Genomic DNA, 12,134 nt, shown 5'->3' on the forward strand with positions numbered 1-12,134 from the left:
AGGTGTGAATGAATCCAGAGCCCAGATTCAAGCAGGGTTGTAAAACTGGCCCCAAAAATGTCTTTAGCAATGGGATACTGCTATTTCATTTGTCCTAGAGAAAAGTGGGGTTTGATGATTATTACTTTTCTCAACCTGTAAGAGCCCTTTGCCATGCATACCTCTTACTAGAAGTTAAAAGTATAACTTTGAAGCATTCTATAGTAAAAGGAGACACAGTGTGGCAATAGATTAATGTCTTTCAGGGAAATTTAGTAGAAAAGAGAGTACAGATTCATTATGGATGAATGACTGCAGGATGGCTGCAAGAGGGCTAAGGAAATTGCTGCCTTTTGCAATCCAAGTCGGAAGGTACAGATTTACTGTAGATTTGACTTAATAACTTTTACAGTGCTGTGGGTGAATAATAAGCATGTTGATTGTTATCCTAAGCTGGAACAGAACTTTCTGAAGGGCACTAAATTTGCTCAGGAACACAAAAGATCAATGTAGTAAAAGCACTATTTTTTTTTTTTAGCACCTAGTGTAAATTACTTTTGATGATAGGTACTTAGAAAAACAACTGGAAAGAAAATGAAAACCTGTATATGCTTAGTGGGTGCCAAATAATTACTATCAGCTATCAGACTTTCTGAATTTAGGAGAATAGCAGTCTTTAATTTTTATCTAGATATGTCAAACAGAGAAAGGAAAAATACAAATCTGCCATGCTGAATAAACATGTAGCATTTGTTTTGGAACATCGTTATCTCGATCAGCTTTATTCAGGGAATTTGGCAACAACAATGAAGATGAAATAATGTGTTTTGACAGTGTGCACAGAGGATTTGAAGAAAAAGTAATGGGATTGCCCAGAAATTGTCTTCTGAGTTGTGCCAGTATGCATTTATTGTGAACTCTGATGCTTTAGAATATATTATTAGAAGTTCTTTGCAGATTTGTCTTGCTGTACTTTTTGTGCCTTACTTACAGGGAAGATAAAAGCTGCTTCATTACTATTGGAAAATAAGTTCAGATATCATTAGGTAATTTAAATCTCCAAGCATTTCCCTTTAAATATTCCATGAAACTTGGTTTACCTCTCTTTGTTCAGTACTGATAACATCAGCAAACAGTTACTGTCTGGTATTTCCTCATCGATGGGGAAGAAATCATCCTCTCACTTTTTGTGGGACTGTAAAGACCTTCTGAAAGGAATATAGATATTCTCTAGCATCACAGTGGATCTACATGAGAAAATCATGGCTTTTAAATAAAATGCACCCTCAGAAAGACAGCATATTGCGTCTTGCAAGAATAAGATTAACTTATGATACCATTATCTTATGTGCTGCAGGTGTCAGACTTTGCAGCATGTGTCAGAAGCAAACGAAGAGCTGTCGGACACCTGTCCAGCCAACCGAGCAGAGAACGATGCTGGCAGAAGCCCAGAGGCTGGTCTCCCCTCCCTGTGTCTCAAACAAGTGTTTCCCAAGTATGCCAAGCAGTTTAACTACCTGCGACTGGTGGACAGAATGGCTGCACTCTTCATCCGATTCCTTGGTGTGAAAGGGACGACGAAGTTGGGGCCAACAGGTTTCCGGACGTTTATCAGGTCAGTGAGGTGAAGATTTCTTTCCAAGTTGCTTAAAGCTTAGTCAGCAGCTTGGAAACACTGCTGTCCCTGTGTTTACCTTGAGTTCTGTGGAGTAGAAGTGTTCCGTGGAATACTGTGTGCAGTTTTGGGCTCCCCGGTTCAAGAGAGACCAGGATCTGCTAGAGAGAGTCTGATGGGGAGATACAAGGATGATCAAAGGACTGGAACATCTCTGCTATGAAGGAAGACTGTTGAGTCTGGAGAAGAGAAGGCTGGGAGGGAATCTTAACCAGTGTCTATAAATACCTGAGGGGTGGGTGTCAGGATAAAGATGTCAGTCTCTTCTGGGTGGTGCCCAGTGACAGGACAGGGAACAGTGGGTACAAGCTAGAACACAGAAGGTTCCACCTCAACAGGAGGAGAAACTTCTTTCCGGTGAATATGACAGAGCACTGAAGCAGGCTGCCCAGAGGCGTTGGGGAGCCTTCTTCCCTGGAGACTTTCAAAACCTAGCTGGATGCATTCCTGTGTGGTCTGGCTCAGATGATCCTGCTTTGTCAGGAGGATTGGACTCAGTGATCTCTGGGAGTCCCTTCCAGCCCCTAACATTCTGTTTTTCTGTGATTCAGTGAAAATCAGCCCTTAACAGTGATGCACTTTTCAGCTTGTAGGTTTAGTAATGCCTTCTAAAGAAACCTTCCCCTATGAGTTACACTGAACCACTGCATATTTTTATCATTCCAAGTTCCCAAAATACCCTTACCTATGAAACTGAGTCTAGTAGGAACCTAGGTCTTTATACTACAACAGGTCAGTGACATTTTGGGAGATACTATTTGCAGTCTTACTCAACGTGCCATGTTCCTAGTAAATCTTAGAAATGCCATTGTGAGAAAGTGACAACTGAAACCGACTGACTCGACCTGATTCCGCTGGCTGTGGGGCACAGCCATCCACCCCAGGCCATGGGGAAGGCTTTCCAAATGCCAGCTGCTGATGTGTTGTGCACTGAGGATTTGCATTGTGAAATTGCAACTTGTGATGGCAAGGAACTCAATTTATTTTTTTCCATACTTTTCATTTGTGAGGGTTTTTTTCATTGTGGTTTTTTTTATGGATGTATCTGGTTTAGTCATGGTACAAATGTCTCATTTCCCGTCTTTCATTGACAATGACAAAAGGAATAAGCAGCAGATGTACTCTTAAAGTACAGATCCTGTTTCTATGCAGATGCATTTAGCATTCAGGAATGAATCTAAACAATTTGATTTATACAAATTACAATATGCAGAAAATGACTGAAGGCATCTGCTTTATCCACAGAGCAGTACAGGATTGTTTCCAGTTCTGCATTTTCTATTGTCTAGTCCAGCCTTAATTTGGCACTAGTCAGAGGAACACAGAATAAAGCAAGATTTTCTTTTAAGAATATCAAAATAAATTGCCATAGCTCAGTGAAATAGAGTTTGCAATCTCCTAATGCATCTTAAATTGAACTTTTTAATAGTGGCAAACATTTTGGTTTGGTTATTGCTTTTTTTTTTTCCCCAGAGGATCTATGGCAACTACATGGCCCTTTGCTGAAATGCTGTCATTACTGCTCATTTCAGAAACGGGATCCTGTGTCTAAGATGTGTGCAGTGTTACTTTTCAGGAGTAAAATGCTCAAATGTGGCTGTTGGTGGAGAAGTGGTCGGAGAGACTGTCCCCTCAAATTTTAGCTAATCAAAATCTATCCCTCTTCAATAGTTTATTCATTCTGAAAAGTAACCTAAAGAGGAATGCAGAACATGACTGTGCCTCTTGTTTGGATGCTGCCTTAGATTTCTGGGGGACTATCTAGGCCAAACCTCAACTCTTTGTTTCAAGGGAGCTCTGATTAGGCTACTAAAGAGTAAGATTCCTTTCAGTTATCTAGGTTTGTTTTATTTGCTTTTTTCCTCTTCTGGCTAGAAGTTTGGGCCAGCTCTTTGGCACAGGCACTAGTTCCAGCCAAGCTGCCAGACATCTGGGAATCCTGGACTGATGGCTAATTCTCACATATCGATCAAGTGCGATGCTGCAGGCTCAGGCCACACAAGTGTCACATCTCCTACATGTGCTAATCACCAAATGCCCGAGATGCTTCCAGAGATGCTGCTGATTTCCAGGCAGTGTTCTGTAACTCAGAGGGTAAATCTGTTCAGTGTTCAGACGTGAAGAAGTAATTCTGTGCCTGAAAGCTTTCCTCCAACCCTTTTCAAACAGGATCAGTCAGTAAATAAAAGAGCATTTCTCTGTGCAAGCTCTGCCTCATGGAGATAGTCTGTGCAGATTTCTGTTGGGTTTCATAGTGTACCAATTAATTCCATTCTGTTACAGCCTCAGAAGGAGCAGTAGCAATAGCCTGGGAGAAAGCTGGGTATAATGGTCAAGCTATATTTTTAATTAAAATAGTCAGGGGTTGGTCTGTTGGTTTGTTTTGTTTCCCTGCTTTGTTGAAAATCCCAGCTAAACCTGTTCATCTGCAGTCTGACCTGCTGCCTTTTTGTGGCTGCAGATTGCCATGAGCTTGCACATGCAAATTGGATTTAGGGGCATGCCTCTATTTGGGCCGTTTCTCCTGCCCAGAGCCACTGCTGGCAGAAGCAATGCCAACGTGATGTGAACAGCCGGCAGAGCTGGGTACATGCAGCAGATGTTCTGCACATGGAAAATTCAAGGCCTTTACCATTTCAGAGCTGAGAATTGCTGAACACTGGTTTGTTTGCTACCTGCTGTAAGTGTTTTCTTAGACCAAACATCTTACAGTGGCTGTGTACATATGACATTAGTAGATGTTTCTCCCAGTGTTCTTTCAGCTGCCCTTACATAATTTTTTCTGACTTTGAATGTAATCAGACTCTCTTCCTTGTTTTGTCTGTTTTTAACAGAAACTGCAAACTGAGTAACAGCAATTTTTCCATGGCTTCCGTAGATATCTTATACATTGATATCACAAGAAGGTGGAACAGCATGGCAATTGACCACAAAGAATCAGGTAACACTGTTTGCTATTTGCAGACTATAGAAGCTGGTTTTTTTTCTTTTGCAACTTTGGTAGCTCAAGCACACCCCATTCTATTAAAAAAAAGGGAAGGTATGCACAGCTGAGACATTCAGTTTGCAGCAAGTGCTTCAGGTTAGTTCTCTGACAATTTCCCTATATCTACAGAATAGATCACTCTTAGTTTTCATTCTGTTTATTGGAACAAGTCTTCTGCAAGCCTCATGTTAACCTTACAGTCTAATTTTGCATTAGACTGGTGGCTGCATGCAGAGAAGCATTGGAAACCATTCCCAGTGGAGCATTGAATTTAACTACAGAGTAAGAAGGTATGTCCATGTTAGAGCAGCTTACATGGTCCAGCAAAACCTAGCCCACCAAAAAGTTATACATGAGCTATAAATAAATATGCTTAACATCTCTTTTTGATTCGTATTCCCCCAAAAGGTTACTTAGGGGACAAAAAAAATCCCCAATCCTGTATTACTTTTCATCTCCCAGAGAGTCCCTCTTCACTCCCACTCTCTTTTTCCATTTTCATTGTCTTTGTGAGGAGTGAGGGAAGGGCATAAATTGCAGCACGAATTTGCACAGTATTCAGCCATCAAATTGACTTCTACTAAGGACAGGTAGCAGTGGGTTTTGCAGTTTTTGCTACAGACAGCCCTTGCTGTACATTTTCCATTTGTATAGAGCTAGGTCAAACAGCCAACCTAGCTTTCAGTAGTGAATTGCCTCCCCGTCTGCTTTGGCCACCTTTTTAGATCTGCATCAGTAATCCATCAAACAGGAGAGTTCAGGGATCATTTTCTTGTTCTATTAATGGCCAAAGTTACACCATTTAAGGTATAACTTAATTTCTAAATTTGCTATTAAATTACTGCATGGAATCAAGTCCATAAATTTGGCAACTTTTCCATAGCTTTTGTTGAACAATTTCCATTGTGCTAATATTCCCAGCTCAACAAAAAACTCAGACATTTCTGGCAGCAGCTTTTGAGCAGAGAAACAGCAGCTGGAAGATTCTGAAAGGGTTTATGCTGCTGCTCCTTGTGGCCGTTGAGGAGGATAATTAAGATCCCATTGAAATTGTGGGATAAAGAAATCCACCTTGATGCCGCTGGTATAAACCTGCATGCTGGTTGCAGAGCTGCAAGTGAGCATCTTCCCAGATATTGGTTCCAAATATAGTTTTCTATGAGAAACTGAACATGGACATTAATTTGTGTACTCCTACAACGTTTTTATAAAGGCTAAAATAGCAAAAGAATCAAACATCTACAAGGAGATGAACAGTTTTGGTTTTGCACTCCTCTAAAAAGCATCCATACCGCCCTCCTGCATCAACATCAAACATCAGCGATGCACACAATAACCTGAGAGTGTAGCCAGGTATGACAGCAGTAGAATTAGTTTTGTCTAACCTTTTTTTGAATCTTTGAACATGCTTCAGAAATGTTAATGGAGCTGATATTTGTATAAAATAAGCATTATTTTGTCTTGCTTGAACCATAGATAGCAAATAATATCCTGTAGAGTCTGTTTATGAAGTCAGATAAGGTGAAAGGAGAATAAGTAAAATAGGCTGTTCGCATGGCTAATGGAAAGAATAAATCCAGACCTAAGATTAAGAGGGAGAAAATGAAGGTGTAGTGCAGAGGAGATAGTGTGGTTTATTATGCATAAACTTCTGTAGGACTTTAGGTAAGTCAGAGTCACCTTCGATTCACAGCGAGGTAAAGCTCGAGTATTTGCATTTAGCATTTCAGTGTGGGTGTTAAGTCATTTGTGTGGTTAGCTGATAGGGTATCACTAGAGGAAATAATAGAAGTGCAAGTGAATCTTCAGGTTTTCAGAACTGAAGAGATGTGTTGACAGCCTCAGTGAACCAGATGTTTTCTGGCTGTTAAAACACAACACATTCAACCATTGCTGAGCGTTTTGCGTTGGCCCACTTCCAGCAGTAACCAGCACAAGCCACTGCTGCTGCTGTTGTAAACCAGCAGCTTCTAACTCTTTTTTTTTTTCATTAAATGCTTCACATGAGTGTCACTTATGGGGGAGGAAGTGTGTATGCCACCAAAGGTGCTTTCCCTGCCTGCAGCTCACCATGACTGATAAAATAATTTACTGAGCTGGCAGCTGCTGCTTTCAGATAACTCAACAATTCCTTTGCAAGCTACTTTACAGCCAAGATCCTAAGCGACCCAGCTGCAGCCCTAGTTGAGTGAAATTATACTTGGGAATGTAATTGTAATGTTTTGAAAAGGTGCCTTTCCTGCAGCATCAATAAAGTTAAAAACCCCAGACCTTTCAATATCTCATCCCAAAATAATCTTCTTAAGTATATATTCAAACTGAGAGAGCCAGGTAAAGCACAAAGCAGCTATGGCTGTTCCTTGTTGCTGGCATTCTGCAAAACCAATTGTGGCCTGGCTTCTTAATTAAGAATTAAAGTAGGGATTAATGCAAGGTTTTAAATAGAATAATTAGTTTTAAATACAATAATTAGTGTTAATATGCAGCCCCTCTTTTCTGTTGGCTGTGATAATGTGTTATTAGTAAGGTGTTATCAAACAATACCTGAAGAGTCTGTGCTGCAGTGTGTGGTTTCTGCAGGGGACTTTTGTTCAGGGGACTGCTTTTATTATAGCAGAGAACGTTTTTGGCACTGCACATACACACTGCAGCTGTTTTTTCGTTCGTAGAATAGAGTAGGATTGTAGAATTGTTTTGGTTGGAAGAGACCTTTAAGATTATCAAGTCTACAGTTGTAAAGTTACTAAAGACTACAATTGTGGAGTTACTGGATTTGGTGGGGAAAAAATGGCCTCTTCACTTTCAAAGTGAAGGCTCAGGGTTCATACCTAGTGCAGAAGGAAAGTAACACTTCAGATAAACTGACTTCTGCTAGAAGGTGATGCTTGGTAATGAGGTTACCTTTACAGAGCCACGGACTGAAATGACATAGTGTTTCAGAGGTTCTACATTTGAACTTGTGTTGTAGGTCCATCTCTAAAAATATAAGGTTTAAGTGACCCAATTCAGGCGCTGATATAAACTTGTTTTTCTCTCCAGGTCGATTGTTTTCCTTGAAGCTCAGTGTGTTACTGTGTGTCTGATTTGGTTTCAATTTGATATTTGAGGCAGCAGAAATCAAGACTGATATTCCATCAATTTAATGGTACAATATTTTACAGTTGCTGTACCAGTTTGCCTCTGAATGCTGGGCTGCTGGTCAGGCTGATGTCTGCAAAACCAGAACTAGCCTCAGTGACAGAGAGTATCACCCAGCCCGGGCTTGCCCTGTACTGAGACACTAAAGGAGTTCCTGTGTATTACAAGCAAATAAAACCTTATCTTTTGGTCTTTGATAATTTCTTTCCTTGGTGAGTGATCTAGATGGCTGCTGTTGGAATTAAAAGATGCTGACTAACATGGGTGCGTGTGTCCCAACTCAGCACATGCACATTTGGCCTTGCTGCCCAACGAACTAAGAGAGAGCTTTATGCCTCGAAAATGTAGTTCTCTAGAGAACACTGTGCTGTGAATCTCCTCTAAGCACCTTTTCCTTGCAGGAATGTGTTTGCAAGCCTTTGTGGAAGCTTTCTTCTGCCTGGCTCAGAAAAAGTTCAAGTCTCTCCCACTTCACAAGCAAGTGGCATCGCTGATTGATTTTTGCGAGTATCACCTGGCAGCCCTGGATGAGAAGCGCCTGGTTTGTGGCCGTGGGATCATGGAGCACCGAAGGGCAGTAGTTCCTTGTCAGGCAGATGGACTTCCCCTCACACCAGCTGCACATGCACCTCTCCTGAATCGCACAGCCACAGCCAGTAAATTAGCAGATTACAGAAGTCATCGCTATTAATGGTGCTAACTCACCAGGACAGACCTGAGCATCCTTCCCTGGGTGTAGGTGTGCTGCGGGAGGAGAGACAGACTCTTGAATCCCTTCCTCTGAAACTCCCAGTTATTTATTTCAGCTTTTTTTCATTTGTGCTCTTCTGAAAGTCTCCTGCACGTTCCCATTCTCTGGTAATGATCCTGGCAATGGCTTTTTTTTACTCTGTGTTGGACCTGCAGTTCACCTCTTGTGACAAACTCTGCTTACATCCCGAGTGGATAGAAAGCCACCTATGAAGACCAGGACCAAAATACAGTGGGATGATAACCAGCATTCTGAGATTGGTTGTGCTGATCAAGAAGCACTCTCAAATCAAGGGAATTATGTTGTTTTATATGCACTGAATGTATCATGGAAACCAAGTAAGGAGCTGCAGACTGTCATACCAGCTGTGGACTCCAGAAGACTGAAACTTGGGATTATGTCAGGCTTTGACCATTTTTGGGTGGCTTGGACTGTACATGCTGGAATCAGTATAGATTTGGTCATTGTCTATGTACTTCTTAAAGTCTTAAAACACTGAAATCACATTTTGGCTTCTACTTCTTTGTACATGTCTTTGCCATGACAAGTACTGTTAATTTTTTAGAGAAAGACTAAAGCTGTTTATCCTTTTGCATCCAGAGAACCACTAAGCTCATACTTATTCACAGGAAAAATTCACTTCAGGAAGTCAGATTTGGTGGGTTTGTCTTCAGGTACTAAGCACTGCTTCTGCAAAATGCTGTACAGTGTAAAGAAATGAGTTAAATTTCAGTAAAAACAATCCTCTTGCTGACTTTGGGCTAAACTAATTCCATTCTGGGTTTGCTTGTTTTCTCCCTTTTGTGTTCACATATTGTTCTTTTTGTCCCCTCCTTAAATAACAGTGTAACACTGTACAAGTTAGATCTATATTATTTAACAGGATATTTTTGTCAGGAATGATGAGCTGTACTGCTGGAGTTGTACAGAGTGCTCTTATTTTTCAAGAAATGAAGCCTGACTTCCATAATCACACACTTTTGGGGGGAAGGGGCTAAACACAGCATGGCTGGAAGGACAGGAATGACTTGGAACTTCAGGGCTGTTCAGTCAAATTCTTTTTGCTCTCATATTTTATTACAGTAATGTATGTGTACAGCCAAGTTGGATTTTTCCTCCTTTGTTCTATTATTTAATGTTAATGAGTCTGCTTATGTTCTTCTTCATACTGTCAAACATGTCAGTGATGTGAGATTTGCTGCACTTGGACTTTTTACTTTGGATTGGAGAAAATTCCCTGAGTTCCACATCAGAATGCCCCAGAGACTGGTGTATCAGAGCTGTGACCTTGGAAGCACTGTCAGTGTGGAGATAGTCCACCCATGTAGTGTCCTGGACTAACTGCACACACAGCATTGAGTGAGTTTTTGCTTCAGGAAAAGTTCAGTCAGTTTCTTGAGTTGGATTTCCAGCAGCATGCCTTTGCCTAAGTGGCAGCCAGCAGCACAGCAATACAATGCAGAACCAAGCAGAGCCTGCCAGAAACCCACCCCTGGCATGTGTCAATACCAGAGGTGGGCATCCTTTCTCTTCTCTTTTTTTCTGTAATACCAGTAAGTAGCAGTGATGATCTTTTTCAGTTCAATCACTGGGCTATTTGAAATGTTATGTATTGTACATAAGAGGACAATTGCAGACTAATGCCACTGCCCTCAGCCTTGTTTAAGTTTCATAAAGATTATTGCAGGATGAAGATAAAATGGCAGACTCCAAGGTCTGGCATCTGTCAGAACAAATGAAGCTGAAAGGGTCATTTTTTTCACACTTTCATTGTAACATATTTGAAGACATACACAGGTTGAAAAATGGTTACTTCTCGTTTTGTGACATCTGACATTTGTCTTGTGATCGGCAGTGTGTTACCAGAAAATAGCTTACAGTTTCTCTCATCTCGTGATTGATGTCCTGGAAGGAGAGACTTACACCAGAGCTGGATTCGAAATGCTACAACTGCAACTGCCTTTCCTTACAGCTTTCAAGCAGTGCAATCTATAGCCTGAAATACCCAGGCTTGGCTATTGTGTAAGTCACCCTGATAGCAGTGGGATAAGTTAACTATTGTATAGGATGAACAGTGGTAAGATCTCTCTCTGGTTTGGAGATCTTCCTGTTCCCTGAATCTAATTCAGATTTCTCTAACCTGTGCACACACAGGTGGATGCAGTAGGCCCTGTTTATCTCCCACTTCAAAAATGAAGGGTCCCTTGTAGAAAAGTCAAAATACTCAAATTATCTGCCTCTAGTAATCCAGTGTTCATTTATTTATGTAATTGGAAAATCAAATGCAATATAATTCTCAGGGGGAGGAGGGAGCTAAGCCAGGAGTGTACTTTAGAGACTTAATGACAAAGTCACTTTTCTCTGCCATCTAATGCAATTTCCTCTGCATATTATTTAGCAACCAAAGCAATTTCACATTGCCTTTAACTTACCTGCCTCTGCCCACAGAGAAATGACCAGAGACACTTTATCCAGAGCATAAATGCTAATGTACTGATAATCTGTTAATGCTGAGATGCAGGGCGTGAGAGGTGGTGGGTGTTGGGTTTTCAGTAGTACTTTTCTGCATGTACTTTTCAGAGGATAACACAGCTCCATTCCATTATCACACACAGATGATGAACATTGCACACCAGTGACATCTTTCTCCTTACCAAACACACTGCTCTGGTACTCCTTAACGAGTGCCAATCAGAATAAAACACTTCAACAGCTAAGGAAGATATGAGAGGAGCCAGTTGAGAATTTCAAGCCATGTGTCCCTCTTCCTTGCAGGTTTGCATATAGCCCAAGCTTGGTGACTCCTTGTGAAGTTTTGGGTTCTTTCTCTGCAGGTTAAGTCACCCTAAAACTCTCTCCTGCTAGATCTGGTTGAGGCCTTGACACTTCACGTCCAACTCACCCCATTACAACCATGTCTTTTGGGAACATTTAACATGCACTAAGCAAGTCACTTGCCACATACTTGTAGCTACTTTCTTCTGAAACATAGCTGGAAGGGGAGATACTGAGGTAATTACACAGCTAATGCTCAGCTGTGAACACCTGTTCCACCTCCTTCAGAATTATTATTCTCAGCTGGAGCTTCCACCCCCACACTGTGCAGGTGGCTCCTATTTACCAGCTTTATCCCTCTGGTCACGTTAGTCTTGGGTTCAGCCCTTCACCAGGAGGTCAGTGTTCTTCCCGAGTGCTGATGGCAGCTTGGAAACCCTTCTGCTGGAGAGGAGATCCTTCCACTGCAGGTCAGTCAATAGCGTAGTGCATATGTCTGTGCTCTGGGTGCTTTAGTTGGAAGAGGCTGTGAGCCACTGTGCTGATTTCAGGAGTGCGAGAGGCTTACCCCTCCTGCGCTGCTGGACGTGGGGGCCGCGGGAGGAGCAGCTTCAAACTGGGGCCTGCCTGGCCTGTGCCTCTGCACTTGCTTGCTAGAGCAAGGCTGTCTTTGATCGTCACCATCAAAGCTCTGTGTTGTTAGCCTGCGCCAACGATCTGTTAATCCTGAGGTACCTTCCTGGCAAGAGATGCAGGCTGTGAGAGGTGGTGGGGTTTTAGCAGCTCTTCTCTGTCTATTCTTCTCAGAGGATACCAGGAGGACTGTGGCA

At 41.8% G+C, this 12,134-nt stretch overlaps 1 protein-coding gene across 6 annotated transcripts in view; it reads left to right on the forward strand.

Annotated features, from left to right (window-relative positions):
* The window catches only part of TTLL11 (tubulin tyrosine ligase like 11), a 102,797-nt gene extending 92,532 nt beyond the window's left edge, over positions 1-10,265 (forward strand). For 5 of the 6 annotated variants that reach the window (XM_064171639.1, XM_064171640.1, XM_064171641.1 and 2 more), the window contains 3 exons: positions 1,337-1,594; positions 4,489-4,595; positions 8,180-10,265. In XM_064171639.1, the coding sequence (XP_064027709.1) occupies positions 1,337-1,594; positions 4,489-4,595; positions 8,180-8,469 (655 nt within the window). In that variant the 3' untranslated portion in view covers positions 8,470-10,265. The other variant, XM_064171643.1, reaches the window with a different exon arrangement.
* The last annotated feature ends 1,869 nt before the right edge of the window (positions 10,266-12,134 follow it).

Source organism: Pogoniulus pusillus, chromosome 35, assembly GCF_015220805.1.
Source record: "Pogoniulus pusillus isolate bPogPus1 chromosome 35, bPogPus1.pri, whole genome shotgun sequence".
Classification (NCBI taxonomy): Eukaryota; Metazoa; Chordata; class Aves; order Piciformes; family Lybiidae; genus Pogoniulus; species Pogoniulus pusillus.